The 27,978-nt window shown below is 57.1% G+C and overlaps 1 protein-coding gene across 4 annotated transcripts; it reads right to left on the reverse strand.

Moving 5' to 3' along the window:
* Nucleotides 1–431: 431 nt before the first annotated feature.
* On the reverse strand, nucleotides 432–27,978 carry RUNDC3A (RUN domain containing 3A). Of its 4 annotated transcripts, none has more exons than XM_039516628.1 (11): nucleotides 27,713–27,978; nucleotides 17,313–17,428; nucleotides 16,708–16,841; nucleotides 16,214–16,299; nucleotides 15,482–15,571; nucleotides 10,483–10,563; nucleotides 8,484–8,649; nucleotides 7,784–7,941; nucleotides 7,239–7,367; nucleotides 4,539–4,645; nucleotides 432–3,746 (listed from the first exon to the last, which is right to left on the reverse strand). In XM_039516628.1, exons 3-11 carry the CDS (start codon nucleotides 16,735–16,737, stop codon nucleotides 3,604–3,606), a joined length of 990 nt encoding a protein of 329 aa, XP_039372562.1. In that variant the 5' UTR covers nucleotides 16,738–16,841; nucleotides 17,313–17,428; nucleotides 27,713–27,978; the 3' UTR covers nucleotides 432–3,603. The 4 variants fall into 4 exon arrangements, 3 of the variants coding, with proteins under 3 accessions (XP_039372562.1, XP_039372560.1, XP_039372561.1); XM_039516626.1 differs by lacking the exon at nucleotides 27,713–27,978 and adding an exon at nucleotides 23,669–23,841; XM_039516627.1 differs by lacking the exons at nucleotides 7,239–7,367; nucleotides 27,713–27,978 and adding an exon at nucleotides 23,669–23,841.

Raw genomic sequence — 27,978 nt, forward strand, 5'->3', positions numbered from 1 at the left:
GGGGGCCGTCCCATCCTCCAGCCAGCTCAGTGGGGTGGGACTGAGAGCATTTTTGTAAGAAACTGCCAATGGGTGGGCGGGGGACACGAGGGGTGTTTGTGCCTGCACTGGTGGGGGAAGGGGCTGTGGAGCAGGACACAACCCAGCACCACCTGTTTTCTGCTGCCATGATGCATGGGAAGCGGGGGTGTGTGTGTGTGTCCTGCAAGACAGCCCCACTCGTGAGGGTGGCAATGCCATGCCCTTCCCTGCCTGTTCGGTGGGGGGGCGGGGGGAGCTGTTGCCCGCCCTGCCTGTGGGTTCTCAAGCTGTTGTCAGAGTTATGAGGAAATCCGGGAGGGTGAATAAACCAACGCCCCACCCCCTGGTTCTCCACGGGGGGGGCTTTCTACCTTCAGTGGAGCAAGCCTCTCCCCTTTTCCAGGGCCAGACTTGGATCAGTGCCTGCTTCCCCCAGCCTTACCCTACCCTGCCTCCAGCCAAACGAGGTTCAGCAGCAAAGCTGTGATACTGCCACGCACGCCCCCACCCTGTGGTGGGGTTCAGACCTGGAGGGGGCCACAATCCTGCTGGGGCTGAGGCTGCTTTCCAAGGGGCAAACACACCTCGGGCCCTTTACACACAGGCATCTGTAGGAGAAGGCGGCCCAGCTTGTGGTTAAGGCACTGGGATGGGATTCAGGGGATCTTGGTTGTCATCTCAGCTCTGCCCCAGCCTCCCTGTGTGCCTCAGTTTCCCTGCTGTAGTGAGTGGGGTGATACCGCCTGGTCTCACAGGAGAGACTGCCAGTCACCTGAGCGCTGGGAAGTGCCTTGAGACCCTGGAGGGGAAGGGGCTAGGCCGGGGGAGTGCTTGGCCGAAAAGCAGGAGTCCCAAGCCCAGAGCTGGGCTGCTCTCTGCCCTGGGTGCGTTCCTGTTGTGGCCCCTGCTCAGCTGTAGATGCAGCGTGGCTCCTTTTCAGCTGCCTCCCCCGGTCAGCTGGCACTGGGGAACGTGGAGCAGTGATGCCCCTACCTTGTCCCATGGTTATCCCTGCGGTGCCTGGTCGCTGGAGTCCTGACCTGCCGCTCTGCTGTATCTACACGGACCTCACCTCCATTACTTCCTGCCTGAGGTGAGAGTAATGCGAGGGGCTCACCCCCCACCCCACCCCGCACACAGCAAGAGGAATCCTGGCTCTCTGCAAACGCCTTCCTCTCAGCAGCGCCCTGCTCGGCCCTGCTAACAAAGGGGGTTGAAGGCTGCTGCCCCAGGGTCGGCCCTCTCCTTCCCCCCCTTGCCAGTACGCTGTGCCTGAGCCTCGCAGAGCAGCCAGCGGTTAACAGGCCCTGAGCCTCCGGGGCTCATCCCCTCACCCCAGCTGCCTCCCAGAGCATCCTCCACCAAAGAGCCTCCGTTAGTGCCCCCAGCTGCGCTAGGCGGCAGACGAGCCAAACCCCCCCTTGCAGGAATGCCGTGGGCACCCGGGCAGGAGAGGCCCCACCCTAAGGCTGGGGTGGATCAGAGAAAACCCCAGAGAGGGAGCCTGGGTCGGTGAAGCCCCTGACCTGACACGGCGAGCGCCTCAGCTCCTTGCCTTCAAGCACGAACGTGCCCAGGTCCTCAGGCCTCTCCCTGTGCTCCAACGGCATCATGGGCCCCTCGCTCGGACATGCCCCTAGCAGGCCCAGCGCTGTTTGCAGCCGGCTTCAGTGCAGAGCCAGGCGCGCGGGTCTGGCTGAGGTCTTTCCGGGACAGCTTGAGCAGACGTCCGCTTAACCCCGGGAGGATGGCGCCCAGCGGTGTAGCGCTAGGGTTAGGCATGAGGGCAGCTGCACCTGTACCTCCGCAGGCTGCTGCAACACCCCCCCCCAATGGCTGCTGGCTGCAGGGACCCAGCGTGAGAGCTCACGGGGAACCCGGGTTGCATTGGTGCTCAGCACCGCTAGCTCCCATTGACTGCAGGCATTTGCGAGCAGTCGCACGGGGGCTCAGCGCTCTCTGAAAATCAGGCCACAAGGTACCTTGTGGGGGGCTTCTAAAATCAGGGGCTGCAGCTGAATGGCTTGGCTGTGATGGAGAGGGGCGCGGTGGCTAGTGGCGGAGGAGCTGGGCACCCTTGCGCCAGGCTTGGAGGGTGGGTGCATGCGCCTACCTCCATGACCCCTGGGGCACCCTGCCTGAATTGTCATGACTCAGTCTCACCGTAACGTCCCCCCGCAACTCCCTCGTTAGGGAGCCAGTTTCCATCAGCTACAGGAGCCCCAGCGGGTGCCAGGGCATTTTGTGTGGGTGTTTCGCTCTATCTGCACTGACCGCCAGCTGGCAAATAGCCCAGGATTGACCCAGAGCTCCAAGCACCTGCTCTTAGCCTGAGCTAAAGAACGCGTCTATCTGGGGTTGTAAGAGACGCATGTGTCTGCAGGGGGGGCACTGAGGGGCCCCTACAATGCCCGGCCCGGGGGGTTACATCTACATTGAAAACAATGGGAGACTGACCGTGGCACCGGCTTAGCCCCCCCTCACTCCAAATCAGACCCAGCTCATATCTGCATTTATTGTCTGTTTGCTTCGACGGCCTCCCCCGAGCCGGGGCTAGAAAACGTCAGGGGGGCACTGGGGCGATTCTCCCCGTCAGAGGGTGCACGACATGCCCCGGCTGGGGGCGCTCAGGAGCGAGACACGCATGGCAGCAGCAGGTTCCTACACACAGGACATGGGTGGTGGAGGAGGCAGAATCCCCTCCCCCCACCGAGGCGGGGATGGTTGCTGGGCATGACGGGGCACGCAAAACCGGAGGAGGGAGCTGTCTGGGGGTCTCACCTCCACGGGGCAGGCAGCCCCCTGGGCTGCAAAGCCACTTTGTCAAAGCATCCGGCCTGTGGCAGAAGGGCACAAGAGTCCATGGCTGTGATGCCGGGCTGAGGGAAGCAGGTACGAGCTGACAGTTCCTCCCCTTCCCAGCCCCCCAGCTCCCTGCTCTGGGTGTCTCACGTGCCTAGGGGGGCCACACAGCGTCCTGCTGGGAGGAGGCATCTCGGCCCCAATCAGCTGGTTCCAGAGCAGTGATAAAGTCCCCAGGGTGGGACGCTGGCCAGGGCGTGCCCCAAGGGGAGGCCATGGCCGTGTGACAGTGCCCCACCCCGCCTCCACGCTTCACCCTTTCCAGCCAAGCGAAAGCTCCAGGTGCAGGATTTATGTCCTGCCCCCCCCAACTCCTCCCACTTTTGCAATTTCAGTCAGGTGCAGGATCCTTCTTCACGCCCTGTCCTTCAGCTGCTGTGCAGCACGGCGGTTAAACGGCTGCCTTGGTCCACCCCAGAGGTGGCTGCTTTTCTGCAGCACATTTCACAAAGCACGTCGGGATCCTTCCGGCTCCGTACGCGCGTAGGATATTAAGTACTCGGTTAAGCGTCCCTCGGTAGGAATGGGGCCCGCGTCTGTAAGGATGCAGCGAATCAGCCAGGGTGGGGCTGGTTACCCCAGCCCCTCAAGAAGTTCAGTAAGGTCCATTTGCCTGTCGCTTTGGTCCCGTTGGTTTGAGATGGTGGCGGCTCCTTGGTTCGCCTCTTGGCTCCCCGGTGGGACCCGCCGATCCCAGGACAAGTGGCGCCGCCCAGCGTCTCAACTGGGGCTGTGGGTGGGGCTGGCTTCGTTGCTGTCACTCACCAGGCACTCGTTAGATTTCAGGCTGGCCAGGGACCTGCAGCTTGGGAGGGAGGCCAGGGAGCCGCAGAGCCCCAGCATGGATGGGGTGGGGTCCTTCCCTGGAGGGCAGAGGGGAATTGAAAGAGGGCAGGTCAGAGCAGGGGCCCTGCCCAACCCAGGCCGTTCAAAAATCCCTGCGCGCTTTTCCTGGTGGAGAGTGGACAAGGTGCTAAATGACTTGTCCAAAGTCCTACTGGAAGTCAGTAGCGGAGCCAGGACTAGAACTCAGGAGCCCCGATTCCCAGTCTCCTGCTCTCACCACTAGATCCCACTCCCTCTGAAAGCCAGGGAACCCTCCCGCAAGGCCTGGCTCCCAATTCCCCTGGCTCTAACCTCTACATCCTACAGGAACTGCCCCAAGCCAGCTTCCTACAGGAACACAGATTCCTAGAGTCCAAGGCCAGAAGGGACCATTGCGATCACTTTGCCCGAGCTGCGTGACGCAGGCCAGAGAACTCCTCCCAAGGAATTCCAAGAGCAGAGGGTTTAGAACCACATCCAGTCTGGATATAAGTATCGCCAGGGATGGAGAATCCACCACCACCCTTGGTAAGTTGTTCCAGTGGAGAATTACCCTAAACGTACGCCTTGTTTCCCGTGTAAATTGCTCCAGCTCCATTGTGGCTGATCACCGCAGAATGCAGGCTGGGGGTTAGATCAAGGAGCTGGGAGGCAGGATGCCGGGGTTCCATTTCCAGGTTCACCTCTAAATTCCCAGGCCTCTCGTACCAGCCCCTCCCTCTTGCAGACAGGTGCTCCAAACCCAGGTGTCTACTAATAGGTAACTTCTCCCTCCCAGCCCTGGCTTGCCTTTCCCCCCACCGACCCGCTCCCCAGGCCCGTGGGCTTACCCAATGGCCCCCAGGGCTCTCCTTCTTGCTTGCCTTCCCCCAGCCTCTGGGAATCCGAGCTCAGGCTGATCTCCGCCGACAGCTGATCCGTGCTCATGAAGCTGTGCCTGCGAGAGACAGCGCCGTTATTCCCGGCCCGGAGGAGCCTGAGCAGCATTCAAAACCCCGCCGCCGGCGCATCCCCCCCGGGAGTTCCTGCGGCTGCTGGTGACCGTGTCAGAGGGTCTTTCAGTTCCCACGGTGCGCTGCAAATTCTCCTGGAGCCCTGTGCGCTGGGGAGCTGGGTGCCTCTGGAGTCTCCCCGGCCACAGGCTGGGGGGCCCCACTGCGCCTGGCGGGGTCGCATTGTTCCGGGAGCAGCCTGGGAACCAAGACCTAGGCCCTGATCCGGGCAAGCACACGCTTCACTTTACGCATGGCTGCAGCGGGGCGGCTCTCAGGCAGTAAGTCACCGCACAGCAGCTGGGCCCTATTGCCTGGTCTCTGCTAACTAGGAGTGGAAACACATCTGTCCAGAGGGTGAGATTATCAATCTCCCGAGCCCACTGCCCCCAGCAGACAGCTCGCAGCCTGCCCGAGAGGCAATGCAACACACCGCTGGGGTGGGGAGGATGAGGAGTCCTGGAAGGGAGACATCCCGAGCTGGGTATCTTACCCTATTCACCCCACATCTGTCCATCCAACCACACCTCTGTCTAGGCTCCTCCCTCCCCATCTGACCCTCCATCCTTCTGTTGGTGTCACTAGGCATAAATCTAGGTAACTCGGGAGGATGGCTTTGGGCCTATGTGACCCAAAGTACCTTTATGTAAAGTGCTTTTGTTAGCCTTACTAAACTTTTGTAACCTTTTGTGTTATGTGCTAATTACTGGCAGTGGCAAGGTTGCTTGATACTAGATGTAGCCAATACTAAATAAGATAGGCGGAAAGCAGGTGCTGTAATTAAAGTTATATGCATGAGAACGTAGCCCCCACGGTGGGAAAGTACAGATAACTGATCACAGAAGAGTTGCTAACGAGCTAAGGTGGTTTTTTTGCCAAGTATGACTTAACTGCTTCATGTGATTGCTATTGCAAAGTGTATTTGCTGCATGGGAATGAAAGGTGGGGGGAGAGGAGGAGTGTGGGGGTAATGGGAATGCTTAGCTGAAGTTATGTATAAAGAGAGGGAAACCGCTTGTATCGGTGTGCAGGATTTGAGATTGCTGTCTCCCTTGCACCTTATCTGGGCTCAAATAAACCTGGTTTTTGCTTCTCCACCTTGGTGTGTCTAATTGGAGCGAGGCACTCCGGGCAACGAACCACTGTTGCTGTCGCCTCAGGCCTTTGTGCCGGCAACACTTCCATCCGTCTAGGCCCCTCCCTCCCTGTCTGACCCTCCATCCTTCCAGGCCCCTCGCTCCATCTGACCCTCCATCCTTCCATCCGTCTAGGCCTGGGGTTCTCAAACTGGGGGTCGGGACCCCTCAGGGGGTCGCGAGGTCATTACATGAGGGGTCGCGAGCTGTCAACCTCCACCCCAAACCCCGCTTGCCTCCAGCATTTATTATGGTGTTAAATATATAAACAAGTGTTTTTAATTTATAAGGGGGGGCAGGGGCGGCTCCAGGCACCAGCACACCAAGCGCGTGAGGGCGGCAGTCAGGCTGCCTTCGGCAGCATGTCTGCAGGAGGTCCGCCAGTCCCGTGGTTTTGGCGGCAATTCGGCGGCAGACACAGAGCTGCCCCTGGTGGGGGGGGGGGGTCGCACTCAGAGGCTTGCGATATGAAAGGCATCGTCAGTAAAAAAGTTTGAGACCCACTGATCTAGGCTCCTCCCTCCCTGTCTGACCCTCCATCCTTCCAGGCTCCTCCCTCCATCTGACCATCCATCCATCTAGGCTCCTCTCTGTCTAACCATCTAGACAACACACACACACACACACACACACACAGAGTTAATTAACCACTGGAACAACTTATCAGGGGACATGTTGGATTCTCAAACCGGGAGATCTTTCTAAAAGCTCTGCTCCAGCTCAGACACCAGATAGGGGCTTGATGACAGGGCGAGGGTCTCATGTCCTGCAGGAGGTCAGGCTAAATGGTCATAATGGTCCCATCTGGCCTAACAGTCTCGGAGGCTCTCCCTGGTGTTTGTCAGGCCTCAGGCCCCTTGGCCTCCATCCCTGGATGACTAGACCAGCCCCCGAGTTACCCCCGGGCTGGGAAGGATGTTGGAATACACCTGCCAGGCCCCACTTCTCTCCTCTGCTGGCAGGAGATGGGGTTGCTGGCTCTGGGCTATACCCACCACCCAACTCCCCTATCCCTTCCCAGGGGAGCAGGGTTTTACATAAGCTTCAGGGCCATGGAGTCGGATAAAACCCGAACCAGCCTGAAGGTTCCTCCGAAACGGAGCCCAGATCCCAGCACTGGAGCTGTGGCTGGTTTCAGAGAACGTCCAGCTCTTCCCTCCTCCTCACTGTTCTGCATGGTGAGCTACTCCCCCCTTTCCCCTGCATGGACACACACCCCCCTCTCCTCGGGAACCCTGCACCCCCATGCAGCCTTGGCAGACGGCTCAGAGCAGCATCTGAAGGTGGGAGGTTCATAGGGACCAGCCCCTGCCTCCCTGAGCGTCTCCTCTTGCTGCCCTGCACGCTGCCCCCCACCCGGACCCGGGCCCGGCTCCTCGGTGTCTCCTCCCTGGGGATTCACCTCCTGTACAGCTTGGCGTCTGACCCGCTCTCGTTCCCATTGAGGGTCCCCAGCGACGGCCACTGGTTCGCCAGCGGCGTGGCCATCTCCTTGGAGAGCTGGGTGTTCTCACAGGGGATCAGGCCCGTCCTGGAGGCAGAGGAGGAGGAGGAGGGGAGGATGTGATGCGCAGTGGGCCAGGGCCTGCCCCAAGAGATGGGGCCAGGAACACAGAGCCCTACTCACCTCCCAGCAGGGCTAGCAGCCACATACAACATGGCAGGGAGGGAACTCTGGGGCAGAGAGAACTGATGGGGGGAGGAAAGGAGAGAGCCCCTGCCCGCGTGGGGCAGAGGGAGCTTGGGGGGAGCAAGGGGAGGAGAGAGCCCCTCCCCCAGTGGGCCAGGAGGAGCTGATGGGGGTGGGGGGAGAGCCCCTCCCCGTGTGGGGCACAGGGAGCTTGAGGGGTGGAGAGAGCCTCTCCCAGTGTGGGGCACAGGGAGCTTGGGGGGAGGGGAGGAGAGTGCCCCTCCCTGCATGGGGCAAGGTTTTTCTGATGGACTCACAGTTGCTCCTGCAGTTCCAAGATGACGCCCTCCAGCTCCCTCTTCTCCAGCTGGTTCTGCACCTTCACCTCCTCCAGCCTCATCTGCAGACGCTTGTTCTCTGCCTCCAGGTCCTTCAGCTGGGATTCCCGAAGCCGCACCAGCTCCTCCAGGTACCCCTGGGGCACAGGCAGGGATCAGGCCCGGCGGGGCAGGGCAGGCCTTGCACTGGCTGCAGTGAGGAGTGAGCTCGCTGGTGGGGGCTGGGCCTGGGGATGCACAACTGTGGGCATGGCACACTGTGCCCAGGCCAGCTCTGCCAGGGGAGGGATCTGGCGGCACGGACCGATAGAGGATGCACGCCAGGACCACCCTCGTGGAGGCTGCTGCACTCCTGGAGCAGCAGCCTCCACCCCAGGCAGCAGGGCTGGGGCCGTACCCCCCAGCAGCATGCCCGGAGGGGAAGCGGGAGCACCATTCTGCTGGGGAGGGAGCAGGTGGGTGCGGGGGCCGGCCAGGGTCACTGGTGCTGCTGGGCGTAGGAGATGCTGTGCAGGAAGCAGCAGGGCTCCCCCGGGGTTACTTGTCTCTGCTTCAACACCGGGGGCTGGACGCGATGACCTCCCGAGGTCCCTTCTAGCCCCACATATCTAGGAGTGAGGCTCAAAACCCCCCACCCCCACCCCTAATCCGCACCCCTCACAGCCTGATGCCCGGGTACCTTCTGCGCATACACGATGCGGAACTTCTGCTCCATCTTACGCCACTTGTTGTACCAGCTGTCCTCGTCGGTGACCAGCAGCTGGTAGGGGTGCTCGGGGGAGCTCTCCTCGCTCGTGCTGCTCTCCATGCTCCTCCGGTCCTCCTCGTCGCTCAGGTAATCGTAGCTGCCCAGAGAACCAGGGGCTCAGCGGGAGAAGTTAGCTCCCTGTCTGCCCCGACTTGGCGGGGAGGGTCAGGGGGGTCCTGGGAGCAGGAGTGAGGCTCAGCGAGTGGACTGGGGCACGAAACCCACAGGACGGCACAGCTCCGAGTCATTGTTGTCTGGGCTGATTTTGCCTGACTGGACGGCTTGGCAAGGACTGGGGAGTGAGTGAAAGCGTTGGAGACGCTAAAGAACATGGCACTGTTGCCAGCTAATAAGAGCTCTCCACTGTGGCAAGCAGATCAGAGCTGGGGTTTGGAGCCAAATCCCCGAACCCCTGGGTTCCAGCCCAGATTTAGTGCAGCAAATGGAATCACGGTAATAGGGTCAGAGCCTGGCACTTTGCCATCCTGCAGAGGCCGGACTGAGCTCCCTTCGCTGTGCTGCACGGGGAGCTGTCCAGGGCGTCCCGACGGCCCTGTCCACTCGGGAAAGATCTCGTGCCGCTGTTTCCTAATGTTTGCCCCATTGTCCCTGGGGGCGTTTTTGCTTCCTTCCTCCCCCAGGCCTGTGCTGAGTGGTGGGCGGGTTCCCTCAGCCCAGTGCCATGTGAAGCACTCTGGGAGCTCTGGAGAGACAGAAATGTAACCCAATAGTTCAGCCTTGCCCCTAAATCGCTCCCTCTGGCCCGTCGAATCCCTGCCGTGGCTCTAGCCTATGGAGTGCTCAGAGCTGGGTGCCCAGCAACGTCGCTCCAGCAAGGCACTAATCGCCTTCCTGCCTCGAGACACCCTGAAAACAGCACTGGCCTGATTATTAACCGCACTGTGCCTAAGGACCGGCCGTGACGGGGCCCCTTGCGTTAGGGGCTGTACAAACACAGAGAAAGTCCCTGTCCCAAAGAGCGTATTGGCTGTCACAGGGCTTTGAATCTCCTGATTCGCCCGTTGCTCTCTGTCGCCCCCTAGTGCTCTCTCTGCATCGCTCTTTCCCACGGTTCCCCCGGCCACTGAACGTCAGCCTTCGATCGTTTCCCCCGGAACGTGCCAGCTCTTGTTTTTCCAAGCTGAAATCCAACTGTTCTCTCTCTTGACCCCTTGGGACTATTTCTCTGCACCTCCTCTCGGTTTGCAATACTCACTGACCTGCTCTTCAGCGCCTCTCCTAGGTGCTGGGTGGATGTATGTGATGGCGCCGTAGCAACGGGCACAGGGTCTTCTCATGGCCCCCTAGCGAGAGCGTTTGTGGTGCTTCGTACAGGAAACGGGACTACATTTACCCAGAATCCTTAGTGACAGGGTAGCTATCGGCTTGGAAATACAAGCCTGGGGGTTCTTAGTTGCATGATGCAGTTACGCAGTTGCAGACCCTCCTGGCGGGGGGTTTCGGCTGTGATAACTACGGGCGTCAGGACGCAGCATCCCCTCCGTGTGCAGTGATGCACAGTGGGAGGGGCAAAGGGCTGTAAAAATCTATCTACATAACAACAAAGCGACCTGGAGCCAATAGGAGAGGGAGGCTGGTCTTAGCACCCAGCTGACTAACCTCCCATAAGACAGACATCATGGTCCAGTGCCTACCACCACCATCTGGGACTCAGGAGACCTGGGTTCCTTGCCCAGATCTGCTGTGGGCAAGTCACTTCCACTCACTGGGCCTCCACTTTCCCCTCCCACCACTTGTCTGTTTGATTGTAAGCTCCTTGGGGCAGGGTGCAGCACCCAGCACCCTGGGGCACTGACCGTGGTTGGGGTCTGTCGGTGCCACTAATGGGAGCTGAGCGGAACTCCAGGGTGCTGGGCCCCCCACATTGACAGTGGCTGGCTCATTGGGTGGATGATACAGTAGCTGTTACCTCTGTGTAAACTTCAGATACGGGGTGTAGTCAATGACCACAGGGGTTTTCCCGTCCATTACTTCCCCTTTCAAGCAGAAACTGAAAGACACAATGAGAAAAAGGAGTTCAGGCAAAACCGATCGATCGACATTGCCCCAGAACTCCTGGGGTCAGAGCTGGAAACATTTTCCTGTGGATCTAACTACCCTGACACCGTTCTTGGGGTACCCAGGACTGAGAGTCACCTTCTTTTTCCCTGATGCCTGGGCCTGGCTGGGCATCAGCTGCCTAATATCACCAGCCGGTCAGCCACTCAAGCCCTCTCCTCTGGTGTATCCCAGCCCTGTCTTTGCCTGGCAAGATCACAAGAAGTGCATCCCAGCCCCTGAGCCCCCTTGAGGCGTTCCTGGGACACCCAGCCCCGGGTTACTCACAGAAATCCCAGATCTGCCCCCAAGAGAACAGTGTACCCCGGTTTAACCTTAGATCGTTGCTCTTGTATGGCATGCAGCACATATAACAAAACCAAAGAAGGTTTATTTAAGAAAGACTAGAGGTTCCACCAGGGAACAAGAGCGGGAGAGAGAGAAAAAGGGTTACAATACATAACAAATCACAGAACATGCACTAGGGCCTACACTTATGAATCGCTTCCTTTCCTGGTTAATACAATAGGTTCCCCCCCGCCCCATCCCAAAGTTCAGTCTGCCGCAGAGCTGGCTGGCTTCCCAGGACCCACAAGCCAATCTTTTGTGAAACACTCCGCTCAAGAAGGGGTCTCCTCAGTGAAAGGATGCGGAGGGTCTTTGTCCACTCTGTGAAACACCAAACCAGCCTTTTGTCTTTACTGACAGGCACCATGATCCCATCTGCTCTAATGTTTCTTTTTACCTCCATGGGGGCCTGGGTTGTTTGTAGTTGTCTTTGGTGGCTTTCCATTGATTGCTCTAGGCAAGGATAGACAACTGAACCTTGCATTATGGCTCCGGCTGACCAGGGATGGGTGACAACCCCCTCCTGCTTGAATGGGCCGTCACATAGGATTCCCCGCTGATGATAAGGCATAGTTTTCAATGTAGCTATATCATTCCTTAAGGGTGGAACCCATACATGCAACTCACAATGATTATGAGTCTTGACAAGTCACAAGCTTTCAGTGGAGACCTCACACGCTACCCTTCTTGGATAAATACCATGAAAGTGGTGTATTAGGTATAGTGAGTGTGTCAGGTCTGGGACAGGAACTGCTTGTAGAGAACAGCAGAGCTTTTGCCCATCGGTACCAACAGGCCTCTGTGCAACCTACCCAAACCTCTCCCACTGTGGAGGATGGTGCAAGAACGCTGAATGGTGGGGGGAGTTCCCAGCTACTGTAGTACCAGCCTCTCCCAGCATGGGGCGCTGTAGGGATGGGGCAGGAGTGCTGGCTGTGGGGGGAGATCCCTGCTGCTCCATTCTCAGCCTCTCCCAGCAGGGGGTGCTATGGGAGGGGTGGGGTGCAGGAGCACTGGCTGTGGGGGGAGATCCCTGCTGCTCCAGTACCAACATTCCCTAGCAGGGTGTGCAATAGAAGACAGTGTAGGTGAGGACACACATACCGTGTCCTTAGTCCGGAGCAGGAAGCCAGGCAGGAGTGGGGCTGGAAGGGTCTAGCCAGACCAGTTCAGCCATTTCCAAGAATGAGGCCAGGAGAAAATATGTTGGTTTTGCCACTGTTAAAAAATTCTGGTGACCTCTTTGAAAAGCTCTTGCAACCCCGTACTTTGGTGCAGGGACACGAAATGCAGCCGGGCCATGGGCCCAGGTGGCAGGGATGGATCTTTTGCCCCTTTGGTGAAAAGCCGTCCAGATTTGGCCCAGTGATAAGCCTTTGACGAAGTGCAGTTCACAAATGCGGCGTACAGAATGATTAGATCTGAGCAGCTCAATTCCACAGAGATTCCATCCGTGCTGGGCATGGCAGGGACGCAGGACTTTCCTCGCCCTTGCAGCTGTGGGTCCAGGCCAGGCCTATGCTCTAGGGATTATTTCGGGGAAGCTCCCTGGCTTGTGTTATGCAGGGGGTCAGATGAGATGGTCCCATCTGGCCATGGAATCTCTGAACTGAGAGCAGGGAGCCAGGCTCTCAGAGACCGTCCTGCTTGGCCCCAGGCATAGAGGAGCACGTTGCGGGACAAGAACCAGACGAGCAGGGCGGGGATGGGTGGAGTGGATTGGGACCAGGAGCTTGGGGACGAGGAACCTGGCTGGTTGTGTGGGAGAGAGAAACCAGGAAGTTGGAGGGGCGGGGCAGAGACTGGGAGCCAGAGGACGGAGACTGGGAACCAGTGGGGCAGAGGGAAGGAGGTGAGGTGGGGAGGCAGATCTGACAGGGATCTGAGGTGAAGGGGGAGAACTGGGACTGGCTGGGCAAAGAGACAGGGCCAAGGAGCTGAGGGCGGGGAGGGCAGGACACAGATTAGACAAGGAGCTCAGGGAGGAAGGTTGGGAGCCAGTGGGGACTCGGAACGTGGGGGAGGGTGGCAGTGACTGGAGCCCGGGGGGTGGGTGGGAGAGATCAGATGAGGGGCTGGGAGGGAGGGAATTGGGACTGGCTGGGCAAACGCACTGCACAGAAGGAACTGGGGGAGGAAACTGGGAACGGCTGGGTAAGGAGACAGGCACTGGGAGTGCGGGAGAGACTGGGACTGGGGTGAAGAACCTGGAGGGGTGAGACTAGGACGTGCTAGGCAGGAAGACTGGGGCTGGGATGGAAACCCTGAGGAGCGGAGACAGACTGGCTCAGGGAGGAGAATGGGACAGAGAGAAGGAGCTGGGGTGGGGAACAGGCAGGACAGGGCCATGTTGGAGAGGACAGGGCAGATGGAGTCATGCTTGGGAGGAGGAGAGGCAGAAGAGCACACTGCCATTAGAGCACACTGCCCTCCAGGGCCTGGAATGGAACCCAAGATCCCAGAGACCCACCATTCCTCCATTGTCAGCAAATATCTGTGAAACCCACTGGGAAATTATTCCATCTCACTATAGTGCAGCTATACAGAGAGGATAACAACCTACTATTGCTGTCAGTTACGCTGGTAACTCAAGTTGCAGAGATCTGTGGTGGATCTAAAGGTTCCCACTTGCTGATGGCTCGTGGGGGTGTCAGATCTGTCTCCCCACATCAACTCCTTCCCTCTGCCCCACTGGTTCCTAGTCGCTTTCCCAAGCAGTCCCAGTTTTCCTCCTCTGCCCCCCAGTACCAGTCTCTGTCCTCCACGCCAACTTCCACTCCCGGTTTCTCTCTCCACCGGGAGCACCATTATTAAAGTTACAAAGTCAAGCACTCCAATATTAGGCAATGCCAGAATTCAGGTTGCCTGTGCAACCTTCGTTCAGCCCACTTGGACACACGCGTGATGCTGCTGTTTTTAATTAGATGATCACGCTGTTTTCTCCAGTGCACGGGGCCTGCTCTGGGGTTGAACCAGAGTTTTTCAGCAAAGGAGGCTATGGTGTATAGGGGCCCTGCCTCATTGGTTGCAGAAGTTGGAAGGTGGGTAGTGAAGGAGGCAGGGGACTGCAGGAAGGGAAAAGATGGTCTGGTTAAAGGCAGGTGAATGTTGCTCTGGAGAATTAGATTCTGTCCCTTCCTCTGCCCTGTTTCCGGTGTGATGCTGAGTGAGTTAATTAATGAAAAGCTGGGTTTAAGTATGAGATCCTCGTGTTTTTGCAGGGGCCTGACTCAGAACCCTGGGGCTTGAGTTACAGAAATGCTGGACATTATCAGCTGCAACGGAAGGCAGTGGGAGCTGCGCTGTGAACATGTAAAGTGCGATCTAATGCCAAATACTCCAAAAAGAATCACATCGTAGGTGTCTCAAAGTGGGCACCCAAAACGACTGGAAAATTTGTGTGCTGCAGTTCCTCAGCTGTAATACAGGGAAAACAACACCCTTCATCCCACCTGGGTGTTGCCAGGATCACACTCGTGAAGCGCTCGGAGGCGTTAGTGGCAAAACACCCAGGAGGAAATGAATAATGCTGTCTTCAGAGCGGGGTTTGAATAGGATGCAGTACGTGGATGTCAGAAAACAAAATAGCTGATTGGCGCTCACTGAATGAGCCGGGGTCCTGTGGGAAAAATAGTGTGAGATCACATCATTAAAGACGACCATAATACGTACACACAAAAGGGCTGAACTAAGGTTAAACAGGCAATCTTAATTCTGGCATTTCCTAACTTCTTTGCCACCTTAATAACATTCTTTTAATGTAGGTTTTGGGCTGATTGTGCTCATAGCCAACCAGGGCTCCTCTATCAGGGCTAAAGAATCGCACACAGACCCACTTTCTACAAACACTGAACAAGGGATTTCATTAGAATTACAAAAAACAGAGTGCCTGGATCTCGATATGAGAAATGTGCATTGCCCCTGTCGGTCGGTCTGTCTCCCTCTGCGTTTTCTAAGGTGGTCATTCAGCCCTGCTCTAGGTATTGCGCAATGGGTGCTTTAAAAATACCTCAGATTTTGATTCAACGTAAGAACAGCCATGCTGAGCCAGATCAATGGTCCATCTAGCCCAGTATCTTGTCTTCTGACAGTGGCTGGTGCCAGATGCTTTAGAGGGAATGAACAGAGCAGCCAATTGAATGATCCATCCCCTGTTGTCCAATCTCAGCTTCTGGCAGTTGGAGGTTAAGGGACACCCAGAGCCTGGGGTTGTGTCCCTGACCATCTTGGCTAATAAGCACATGGAGGATAGGTCCATTGATGGGGAATTCTTTTTTGAACCCAGTTGTACTTTTGGCCTTCACAACATTGCCTGGTGAGGAGTTCCACAGGTTGACTGTGCATTGTGTGAAGAAGCACTTCCTTATGTTTGTTTTAAACCTGCTGCCTATTTATTTCATTGTTCTTGTGTTGCGTGAAGGGGTCAATAACGCTTCCTTAGTCACTGTCTCCACACCAGTCATGATTTGATAACCCTCCATCATACCCCCCTTCAAGAGGAACTGTTCTCAGGCTCCTCCTACCTGAAGTCAATGGCGCTGAGGCCGATCAGCATCCCAGTGAGCACGGTAGACTCCTCTCGCAGCATGATAGCCCCGTCGTCGTAAAACCTTCTGCAGGGAAGGACAGACACCGTTACCCCTGGGGAGGGGGCTTCCGAACACCCAGCACCACCACACATGCTCCCACACAGCCATGCCTGCCCACTGCTACGAGCTCCACGGGGTCCGTTCACACTCACGCAGCCTTGCCATGGAGACCCAGCCAAGCGCTGCCATACAAAGCCCAGGGATCACACTCACATGCCTGTGCCCCTGCGCTGGCTCGTGAAATCCATCGCAAATGCGAAAGGTGCTGCTCTTACTACGCCGTGCCCCCGGGGAGGCCTGTGCTGCATGTGTCTGAGGCACAGGGCGAGGTGCCTGCATCTCACCTGGGCATTTTCACGGGCTCCCGCGCTCCCATTCAGGAGGCGAGTGGACCGAGCCAGTGAGGGGCAAGGAGGAGTAGGGATGGGGTCCTCCTTTGCCCCAGGGGCTGGGAAACGTGAGTCAAGGAGCAGCAACGTACGATGGGGATTAGTAGCCTCTCCTGCTACAGTGGTCTGTGGATGTGGCCCGTAGGCTCTTCCTACCAACGCAGCCCCAAGACGGGCAAACACTGGGCTCCCTCGGTCTCGCCCCGGCTGTGGGAGAAGCGGCCTGTCTGCACCCCGCCAGCGGGATGGCGCACTGCTGTGTGCGGAAGCCGCTCACCTGGTGGTTCTGGTGTCCCTCAGGGCCGTGGTGATGTATTCCGACATGCGTTTCTCCATCAGCGCCACGCGGATCCAGGCCCGGCCCTGCGACAGACGAGCCCACGGCACTGGGTGGTTAGGGGCACCTGCCGCTAGTGTCGACACCCATCCATCCACCCACCTAATCTATCCATTCTCACGGACGCCCACCCATCCATCCAGCACAGGGTGCCCATCACTGTAGTCTCTGGGCACTAGCTACTGTCTTGTGACCGTCCCCTTCCAATGCAGCAGGCAGACACCCCTCTGGGAAGGATGGGCACAGAGGTTGTTGCCCCATTAGCTGGTGCCCCTTTCCAGGTCGCCTAAGGGTGGCAGGGGCCCTTTGGCCCAGCGACCCTGCTAGGCCCACTGAGATGGGCTCTCTGCTCTTCCCTTGTGTCTGCTGCTTTGCCCCTCCCTTGACAGGACCTGCCCAGCTTGTTGGCTTAGACAGCGGGGGCCCTGGCTGACCTTGGCCCTAGAAGTGCTGATGTTCTCCATGTTCTCGATGCTGCTGACGCAGTTGTTGGGGACCTTGCTGCAGGCCAGGCGGATGTAATCCCAGAAGCCGCGCTGCCCATCGGAGCTGAACCAACTGACGGGACCTGGGGCAGAGAAGAGGAGATGGCGGGGCTGTGACCAGGAGAGGTCCCTGGAGTCCAGGGGGCCAGCCTGCCTTAAACATTGGCCAATGCTGGAGGCTCCAGACATCCTCCGTAGCAGATGCATGCACACAACAGTTGCACACACACACACACACACACACACACACACACACACACACACACACACACACACACAGTGTCAATAGGAGTAGACATCTGCCCACCTGGATGCAGACAATTGCACACAAATATGCGTCCAACAGTTGCACACACATGCACGCAACGGATGTGCACAAACACGCACGGAAGTGGACATGTACAAACTTCTGCCTGTGGACACACCTACCATAAGCATGTCTCCCATCGCAGAAGTGTGTAAATATGATGCATGCACAGACACACGTGCGCACCCCCCCCCCCGAATGCCCTGCAGGGAGCCCAGCCAGTCCACGCGAGCACACGCACCGTTACCTTTGAAACGGTGACTCAGGATCTGCTCTAGAATGGCAGCAAAGTTGATGAACTCCTCCGACGAATCGTCAATGGGCTCCGTGGTGTATTTCTCCAGCAGGGTCTTTACGGAAAATCTACCGGGGGAGGGGGGAAAAAAATCACAGACAGGTATGCAGGGGAGGCAGACAAGAGTTTCCTGTGGGGGACCCTCGGGGAGAATCTCTGAAAGCTAGTAAGGAAGTGTGGTCTGGAGGCTCCAGCACTGCCCTGGGACTCAGGACAGTTGGGGGCTATTCCTAGTTTTGCCACTAAGCCTGTTGTATGACCTTGGGTGAGGCAGTGTGACCTAGTGGATAAGACACCCCACTGGGGGTCGTGGGAGCTGGGTTCAATCCCAGGGCTGTTGGGTGAGCTTGGGCAAGTTGTTCCCTGTGCCTCAGTGTCCCCATCTGCGAAATGGGGGTAATGATACTGACCTCCTTTGTAAAGCACTTGGAGCTCTACTGATGAAAAGTGTGATATAAGAACTAGGGGCTACTATTGCTTCTCCCTTTGCCGTGTCTATTTTGCCTGAAAGCGCTTTGAGGGTGGGTCTCTCCCAATATGTGCATGTACAGCTCCTGGCACGATGGAGCCCTGCAGAACACTGATTCACCATCTCCAATTGGGAGCATCCGCCTGGGGACACCAGCTCCACACACCCTCCTCCTTGCGTATCCATCGTTGCCATGATGTGATTTCATGATCTGTGGTGCAATTCCCTGGTGGAGGAAGCTGTTACACAGCATCTGCACGTGGACAGAGGCAGCATGCTCTCCTGTGGACAGATAGGAGAAGCCCATGCCCGTCTCCAGCTCAGGATCACTCAGCAAAGTGCTTTAGTCACAAGTGAATTAGGCCTCCAATTAAAGAGGTCTATTTAACAGATAGGGAAACTGAGGCACAGAACAGGAGAAGTCACTGAGGGTGAAGAAGGGAACTCAGGAGTCCTGCACCCCTCTCCCCATCACTGCGTCAGGCTCCCCTTCAGGGCCCAGACTAGAACCCAGGAGTCCTGCATCCAAGACATTTGCTTTCCACTCACATCTATGATTAGTATGGGCCACCCTGTCATCAACCCACTCTTTGTGGGCACCTGCAAATGGATGCCAATGGTCTGCCAGCAGGAGCGCTCTCTCCTTCCCCATCACGCTGTTTGCCTCTTCTCGCGGCACTGAGGCATCTGCTGTTTCCAGACAGCTCTTCAGACACCTACGCACCCAGCTATCCTCCGGCCTTCTTAGGGCCCTGTTTTTCAGCACAGAGCAAGTGGAATCCCACCCGAGTGCCCTGAGGGGAGCGGAGGAGCAGGGCAGGGAGGAGTTGTTCCTGGTTTCAGATGGCATCATCGACATTTCAAACCCTGCAAAGGGCTTTTGCTAGACTGCTGTCAGTTAGACACTGAATCAAAGTGACATTGGGAGTGGGAGACGGACACAGACACAGTGTGGGAGGGAGGCCGGTGGGGAAAATAGAGCAGGAGACTGGAAATTGGGATGCCGAGGGTCTGGCCCTAGCTTTGGAAGGGAGCATGGTCTAGTGATCGGAACCGGAGACTGGAAGTCAAGCGATTTAGGTTCTGTTTCCAGCTCTGGGAAAATATGCTTTGGTGGGGAGACTAGGGGGCTGGGATCAGGACTCCTGGGTTCCAGTCTCCACTCTGCCCCTGTATGAACCTAGGCAAGTCGCTTCCTCATTCTATGCCTTGGTTTCCCCATTTGCAGATGGGGACAGTAAAAGTGACCCACGTGCTAAGGAGCTTGAGGCTTATTTTGTGCTTCAGGCTCTCTCGTGTGCTGTCGAAGGGCTGTACCTAGTGCCATAACTGCCATTTTGCTGTTGGCTACTGTCCTGCCAATGCAGCTCTCACTCATTTAAAAGCCCTTCTTACTAAGTTACTGACCTAGACGACATCTTGTAGCAGTGAGTTCCAAAGGCTAATCATGCACCATGTTAAACTAGGCCATTTTACCTACTGGAAATCTGTAGTTTGTAAACTGCAAATAAGTGACCTACCACCCATCCCAGCCTCTCCCCTTCACACACAGTTGCCTATGGAAAATGATTATTTATATTCTGGTAGCACCTGGAGGCTCCAGGGGAGATCAGGGCCATGTTGTGCTAGGTGCTGTATAGACCTAAACGGAGAGACAGGCCCTGCCCTAATGAGCTCACAGACTGGGGAGTGGTTTTAATCTCCATTTTACAGATGGAGAAACCGAGGCACAGAGAGGTGGAGTGACTCCCCCAAGGTCACCCAGGGAGGCTGTGCAGAGCTGGGACCCGAACCCAGCTCTCCTTAGCCCAGCCCACTTGACCCACCCTTTGCTGAGTCTCATGGCCTTGTGCTTTTCCTTAGGGTGCTGCATAGCATCATCCTGATCTCACAGGGAGGCTGGGCTTTCCTACCCCACGAGAGCCCCCTCCTATCGCTCCCCTGCCCCCACTCCAGCCTAAGGACATCAGGCCGCCTTTCACCGGAGCTAGAATACATCGCGGGGGAACAAAGACACTAACAGGATTGGACAATGGAGCTTTTCATCTCGGTCTGCTTGGCCACGCTGCTGGAGGCAGCCGCTTGTGTTGCTGAATCAGGGCATCCTTTGTGACACCAGCCCCCCAAGGAGCCCAGGCCTGAGCTGATCAAACCAATTCTCTAGTGCTCATGGTGGGGGGGAGGAAAGGGGGAAAATGGTGCTCACAGTTATAGAGAGAAACTGACATTAGTAAAAGCAGCAAAATAAAGGTGCCACTTCTCCAAGGAGCTGGATGCAACATTAAGTGACTGGTAGCGGTAGCCTGTAATTACACATCAGAGCTGCAGGAGTGCACAGCCCTGCAGAGAACATCCTGCTAGTCCCTCCCAGGGAATGGAGTAATTTAGACACCCGCGCCCACATGGGCCCTGTTGGTGGCAGTGGGGTGCCCTGGAGGCAGCTGCATGGATCTAGTTGCAGGATGAGTGATTTAGGCCCTGACCCAGCAAAGTACTTAAGTAAGCACTTAATTTCTAGCCTGCGAGTAACCCCATTGATGTCAATGGGACAGTCCGCATGAGTCGAGGGAATTGCTTGGCTGGAGCTCACCAGCACCGTTTCTGCAAAAAGAAAAGTGGGTCTGACTCATCTTAGAGTCCTTCGACTGTGTTAATAAAAGCAGTGGAGAGAGGAGAACTGGTTGCCCCTAATTGATGTAGGCTTTCAAAAGGCCTTGGACAAGGCCCCTCTCAACGGGGTGTCATGGAGTGAGAGGCGAGGTATTAGCACTGCTTGCAGAGGCAGAAAGCGGAACCGGAATGAGGGGCCAGTTTTCATCCTGGGCAAAGGTTAACAGTGGCAGCCTGGAAGTTCTGGCCTGGGTCCCGTGCTGTTGAACTCAAACATTCAACGGTCGTACATACATCCATCCTCTCCCGCTCTCTCCTCAATAGCACTGGGCGACCCTAATCAGAATCCCAGTGCATGGTGTTGGTAAGAGACAATCCATCCCCTGGCCCCAGGGTGGGATTTTACAGACACAGGGTGGGAGTGACTTGCCCAAGGTCACACAACAGACAGTAGCAGAGCTGGGAATAGAAGCCAGTTCTTCCGGCTGCCAGCAGGCCAGTATCCCATTCACTGGACCACAGCGATGTTACTATCACATCTATTATAAGGGCTCCTGGTCTCTTCTTCGACGAGCTACACTATTTCTTACAGATCCTATCAATGTTCGCTTGGTAGCCTCTCCACGCCAATCCAAGCAGATCTCAAACAGCCTCTTTAGCATCCCAGAGAAGGAACCTACTTCTGAGTCTTATGACTTGGGGGAGCCAGATGGCTTCCCTCTCTCCTTTCTCATATGCTGTCAGTTAATTCAGTGCCAGGCTGATCGCTCTGGGGGGTGCCCTCCTCTATTGAGCCCAGTAGGGTACAACATAGGACACCCACCCATGTGACCGCAAAGGAGCCCCAGTAAGAAAGCAGGGCTCAGCCTGGCGACCCACCCAACCCACGGCCCACATGAGGACCCATTAAAAGCCAATGCAGTGGTTGTCTTGGCCATAGGTCCCTGGCTCAGCAGGAACTAGACTGATACTCCCCTCTCCTCTTCAGCAGCCATCAGATAATCACTTCAGACGAAATCTACCACCAGACGTACACATTTTGCAAAGAGGCAACTACCTGGGAAAGCCATCGAACCGCAAGGATCACACCCTGCTGGACTCTAACCCTGATGCCTCCTAGTGCACCGGGACCCAAGTGTTGAGTTCTGTAGGCCTGGGAGACAGAGGTTTTATTATCCCCATTTTACAGATGAGTCGAGGTCCCCCAGCAGGGCCAGATCCTGGACTGGAATTCAGGAGCATCCACATTGATACTCCCTTTGTTAATGATCGCAGCATTCCCCAGGCAAGACATCTCAGTCCAGCAGTTGTGCCATTCCTGTTATTTGACAGGGGCAGTTGCCTGTCAAAGCAGCTGCCAGTCAAGTGGGAGGCCCAGCTTGAAAATGCGGTGGGGTTGGCAGGGAGGGAGCAAGAAAGATGGTCCCGGTGTGAGGGGACTAACCTGGGACCTGGGAGAGCCGGGTTTGTTTTGCGGCTCTGCTGCAGCTTCCCTGTGCCTTGGGCATGTCACTTAGCCGCTCACTGCCTCCATCTTTACGATGAGGAGAACAGCCCTGCCCAGCCTGACAGGGACCAGTAAAGCTTGAGGGACTCACCTACCACAGTGCCAACAGGCAGAACCCTTCCCCAGTGACAGTGAAACTGCCCCCACGGACTCCCAGAGAAGGGTTGGGTGGTTCTGCTCCTGGAAAAAGCCAACAAGACCAGCTACCAGCAGCACTGTTGCGGCCAGGGGGAGAAAAAGTCCCCCCACCCTGCTGCTCACAGAGACATCCCTTCTTCAGGGCGGGCACACGCAAAAGAAGTGCTTGAATCAGTGGGGCCCTGACTGCTTCAAAGCTTTTCCTGTCCCCTTTACCAAGTGCGGGGGTCCACTGTGAGAGGTGCGGTTGGGCCCCATCTCTCCCCCAGGGACCAGCCCCCACGCTGTTGGAGGAATGACTGCAGACCCAGAGCTCCCGCGGAAGACAAGGGGAGCCTGGCCTGGGGAATGGCCTCGGAGGGGACAGCCCTTTCCCGTGCAGCAGCCGGAGCATGGCAGGGACCATCCTGCTCTCCAGGCCTGACGGGCTGCTGACCCAGAGCGCCAGCTGTGAGCTCCCGCAGCGGGATGTGTGGGGGGGGTAGGGGGGGAAATGGCGATGGATGTGAATGAAGGTCTTCAGGGTCACCCAGCACCACGCATTGGGCGGGAGGCGCTTTCAGGGGGCTCTGAGTGGAGAACGTTGTACCCCCTCCCCCTTCGGGGATAGAGGTGGGTCACTTCGCCCTGAAGCCAAACTGGGACTCGTTACAGACCAGATCATAGCCCAGGGCCCAGCTGGGGGGGGGGCAGAGGCCAGCCCATAGCCCAGCACAGGCTGGGGTGGGGGCAGAGCCCAGGGTGCGGCCCATTAGCAGGCCACATCCCTCCCTCTTTCCCACACGGATATTTCACTCGTGCCAGAGCAAGGGCTGCGGGGCAGTAACACCTGCCACCCCCCAAACAGCCCGCTGGGGTCTGGGGGGGCACTGCCCCCTCAGCCCAGAGTCCTTGCTCCAGAAAGGGTGTTGCTATGACAACCCCCTCCCCCACCTGCTTGAGCCCGGCCTGCCATGACGTCACTTCCTGGAGCCCACACCTGGCCAGCCTGGGTCCCAGCTTCACCCAGCCCAGCCATTGGGGTGGGGGGGTACAGGACAGCAAGTGCCCCCCACCTCCATTCCTCCTACAAGCTGCTTTTCTCCCTTGTTCATCCTGGATCATCCCCTCCCCCCATAATTAGTAATGATCAATCATCACCCCCCCAGTGCCTAGGAGTTAATAGCTTAATACACAGCACTGCACAGCCTGTTAGCACCCCCTCACCTCCCCCACCAGCTGCAGCCCCCCCATTGCAACATCCCCCTCCCAGAATACTGCTCAGTAACACACTGATGCTTAATGTGATGGCCCAGCGCTGTCCCCACAGGGACAGTTCCCAGCCAGCATCACCCCCCCTCCAGCCAGTCGTCTGCATCCTCCTCAGCCCCTCCCTTCTCGCCCGTTCTTTCACCCCCCCCTCCAAAAATAAATAAATCAGCCACCCAGGGAGCATATTTCTGCCTCCAAGCTGCACCTGGGATGATCCCACCCCACCCCAATCCCCATCTCACCCCCACCCCAGCTCCACCTCTTCCCTCCCCATCATCCCCGCACCTGAAGCTGCCCAGGGGTCCCCTCCCTCCCCTCCAGCAGCCCCCCCACCTGCAGACCGTGATGAGATTCTTCCTCTCCACGGCGATGTTCCTGGAAGAGGCTTTCTTGGAGGAGAGGCCGAGAGCCCTGGCAGACTGGATACAGCTCGATTCCATCCAATCCGTCAGCCAAGCCCCCCTCCTCTGCCCCCAGATCACCGGCGCGGGGCCCCCCACCTCCACCCACCCCTGATGGCTGGGGTCTATTTCCCCCTCTCCCCCCACCTCCTCCCGAAAAGCGGCTCCACCCCCTGCTGATGGCGTGAATCACAAAACCCAAGGAAAGGGAGCTCTCCCTGGTGCTGATGCTCCAAGCAGCCCTCCCCCTGTCCAGCCCCCTTCCCATGACGCGCTGGTAGGGAGGGCCAGCCCCCAGGCAGGGGCAGGCTCCAGGCTCCATCAGGCCCTTTCCCCAGGATGGAAGGGATCAGCCCCCCGAGCCCAGACTTTCAGGGGAGCAGGATCCACTCTCCGGAAGGGTGGGTGGGGGGTGTCCATCAAAGGAATGAGAATGTGTCTCTTTTGTTGCTCAAGAAGAGTTTTTTATTCGTGAATGGGGAGTGGGAGGTAGGTAAATGGAGCCCATCTGTGTGTTCTCCAGGCTCAGGGCCAGGCCAACGGCCTGAGCGATCCTTTAGGAGCCAGGATCCGGCAGGCTCAGGTCTCGACTCCTAGTGGATTTGATTAAGGGGGTCAAGATTCTGGAGACTCGGCCCACCTTGACACCATGGAGGGAATGACTAAGAAATCCAAATTCTGCAGGGGGGCAAATCCCGTTTTTTGACATGCACGTGGCTGAACAAGAGGGCCTGGGGGTCTGCGTGGCATGGAGAGCAGGAGATTCTCCAACACCGGGACGGCTGAGCTGGAGATTAAGCTGCAGCAGCCAGAAATGGCCTCCACCCGCTCACCCTCTGCACCTCAGCAAATGCGTGGATTATGCCCAAGGGTTCCTCACTCACAGGATGGATAGGACGCAGGCTCCAGTTCCCAAGCTTCGATTACATCACCAAAACTTCAGACCGAGCTGAGTCACCAAAGCTTTTCAGACCAAGAGAAAATGAACTGCCATTCAGGAGTAGCCTGGAACCCAGGCCCTGTGGGTGCCATGCCAAGCTCCCTGGGACAGTCCCTTCCCCATCTGTGAAACAGACAGTTACTAAGTATTCTAGCCCCTAGGAGCCCCAGTCCTGGATCCGGCCCCACTGCGCTAGCCACTGTACAAATGGAACAAAAAGACTATCCCTGCTCTTAATACTCCTTCGCCAGGTCTTTCTTTGGAAACTCTTCAGAGCAGGGTCTTTCACTGTGTGCACCTAGCACGCTGGAGCGCTGATCTCAGTCGGGGCCTGTGAATGCCATACAAAGAATAAGGTGACTACAACAGCAATTGAGAAGCTTCTGCCCCCTGCTGCTCAGAGTGGGCACAGCACATTGTGTGTGATGGGCCTGATTCTGGTGCCCCTTGACTCCCAGGGAGGTTTGCCCAGTGGGAGCGAGGGTGGGCCAGGCAAAGGGCTAGTGGCTGCCATTCGCCCAAGAGAAATCAAATGGGTGCGTCTCTTTAAGGGGTTTTTCGGTGAGACACTTGGGAGCGGGGTATTCTGCTATGGATTCTTCCTGCAACACCTTGGGCAAGTCTTAGCCTCTTGGTGCCTCAGTTTCCCATCTAGAACACGGGGCTAGCAGCGCTGCTCTCCCTACGTCACGGGGATGTCGGGAGGATCGGCGCATTAGAACTTGGGCAGTGCTCAGCTTTCAGAGCAGCCAGTAGGACCCTAGGGAGAGATCAACGCTCCAAAGCCCCTTGGCGCTCAACAGGGCGCTGAGAACACATTGCAGAGAGGCGCCACAGTGGGCACAGAGTTTCTTCATCCCCCGCTCTCCCAAATTCAAACCTAGTTTCTAGGCACCACAAGGGGAGCCCCATGTGCCCCTTTCTAGTGAGGCGCTGAACAAGGGCCTTAATCAATGGGATGTAGGCAGGTGCTTAAGGGCTTTGCTGTCTCAAGGCTTTCAAGGGATGATCCCGGCTGGGTGTGGGAGGGCAGCACGGCACAGCAAGGGTTAACGGAGTGTTACCATCCCTAGCAGCACTTGCCAGGTCTCCCCGTCCTTTTTAAAGACCTGGCAGAGTCCCTGGTGACATGGAGGGAGTGGGGAGGTTGGTAGCGCAGAGATAAGCTAGGATCCCTGGACTCTCCCCACAGATAAAGCTAATCGCAGAGCTCTGTCTGTCTCTGCAGCACAAGGCAGTCAGCCCCCCCACCCAGCAAGCCTCACCGCCTGGCCTGGCCACCAGCCCATGGGCAGGGAGTTTGTCCACCTCCCCGCAGGAAAGGTGCAATTTCCCGCAGCCAGGCTCAGCCAATGAATCTATCCAGTGGCAGCCCTTGGTTTAGCTTGGCGATCAGGGACTGGATGCAGGTGCCTGTCATTTGAAACCCAGGGCTCCAGAAGGGCCTGGCAGCGGGTTCTTACACCTGCCATGGCATGGGGTCTGGAGAGACTACAGAGAGTGGGGCCTAGTGGTTAGAGGCAGGATCAGGCCTCCTGGGTTCTATACCCATCTCTGGGAAGGAAGGGTCTCTAGTGGTTAGCACTACGGAAGCATCCCCCCCCCAGGGGGTGGGGGAGAGAATTGCATTTTTAGAAAACCCAGAAACAACTTTGATTTGCCAGAGCACTTTCCTCTGTGGTAACATGGACCCCCCCTCTAGGGCAGGCTGCACATTGCCTAGTGCCACCTGCCACCTCCCTAGTCATTCCCCCAACCCTGCGAGCACAGGGCTCCCCTCCCATGGCACGAGTACAGGAGCAGGTCTCGGAATGCACATGTCCTGTGTGACCAGATCTGTCTCTTCCTCTGCATCCATTTCATGTGAGAGAGACACACACACACACCCCTCCCCACCTCCCTTCGGCTCAGTCACCATTTCTCCCACACTGCAGGCCGGTTTCTGTTCCCCTCGATTTCCTGATGCAGCCTCCAAGCCCAGCTGTGAAACAGTCAGATGGGCACTGAGTGCATGTACACACAACCCCCTCCCCGGTGCCCCTCTGAGCTGCCAAACGGAGAGGGCTGGAGCACCAACATCCTCTCTCCTGCCCCCTCCCTCTGTCTTTCCCTCCCACCGATCTTAAGTAGCAGCAGGCTTGTGACTGTGCGTGCAAGTCTCTGCTGCAGACACCCGGCATCATCACCCCAAGCATCCAAAACAAGTCAGGAGTCAGCCCTTCAAAAAGCACAAGAGCAACTTAAAGTTGTGATGTTTTAAGTGATGAGCAAGGTCAGAATTGTTTGCAGCCCGGCATTGCAAGCTTTTCTCCATAGCTGGGGAGGGGCAGGGGGCTAGGCTAGAATCTTATTTGGTAAAGAAAAAAAAGTGATGGCCGAGTTTCTCATGTAAACATGACTCATGAGTTGGGGACTTTAAGAAACCCCCCAAAACCACAACTCATGGAAGTTCAGAGGTTACAAAGCCAGAAGGGACCACTGTGACCCTGCAGTCTGGCCTCTGCCTCACACAGGCCATAGGACTCCCCTGAATTAATCTGGCAGCCGTCACAGAGCCATCTGATCATTTAAGCTCACCCCAGTAGTTTACTTCAGCACAAACATCTGTATCTGTGAGAGGGCTGCTAGCTCCAGGGAATCCCTTTGTGGCCAAGGGGGACTCCATAGAAGCCCTGCCTCAGTTTCCACATTTCAGCCTGGCTTCATAGATTGAAAGCCAGACTGGACTATTCTTAATCATCCAGTCTCACCTCCTACATAACCCAGGCAAAAGCCAAGGGATCCACCCAGGGTTACATGGGGAGTCTCTGGCAGACCAGGGATTTGAACCCAGGTCTTAGACATCCTAGACTAACACCCTAACCACCCGCCCAGCCTTCCTCTCCAGCCTTCTTTTCTCCACCATCCTTCCTCAGCTACAGAGACTTGCAGCTTGGCCCACCACCAGAGTCATTAGCTAGAAGGCTGCACCTTCTCGGGTAACCACAGCCAAAAGGGAACTCAAAAATAACAGCGCATCTACCCAGTCCCTCTTACCTGGAGGTCAGGCTGTCCTCTGGCCTGCCTGGACTCTTGCCTCGCCCCAGGGCCACCTTCTCTTTGGCTCAGAGAGCTCAACAGGCAAACCCAACCTGCTGCTCTCTGGTCTTGCAGGGTGTGTTTACACGGCATCCAGGAGCAAACCTCCCAGCCCACTTCAACAGACTCCTGCTCTCAGGGCTGATGCCGAACATGGACAATGCTACAGGCCCCTTCCTCTTTTCAGCAAGCTTCTCTCAGGACCCAGCCCTGCCCTCTCGCTC

The sequence above is a fragment of the Mauremys reevesii genome, linkage group 27, assembly GCF_016161935.1.
Source record: "Mauremys reevesii isolate NIE-2019 linkage group 27, ASM1616193v1, whole genome shotgun sequence".
NCBI lineage: Eukaryota > Metazoa > Chordata > Testudines > Geoemydidae > Mauremys > Mauremys reevesii.

Bases quoted from the DNA above. Each gene is read 5' to 3' on its own strand.
- RUNDC3A (XM_039516626.1), bottom strand. From the start codon at position 23,775: ATGGAATCGAGCTGTATCCAGTCTGCCAGGGCTCTCGGCCTCTCCTCC. The intron at 15,572-16,213 runs GTGAGCGGCTTC...CCTTCCCTGCAG, and splicing joins AGGGACACCAGAACCACCAG to AAGGTTTTACGACGACGGGG. The intron at 4,646-7,238 runs GTGAATCCCCAG...TGTCTCTCGCAG, and splicing joins GACGCCAAGCTGTACAGGAG to GCACAGCTTCATGAGCACGG.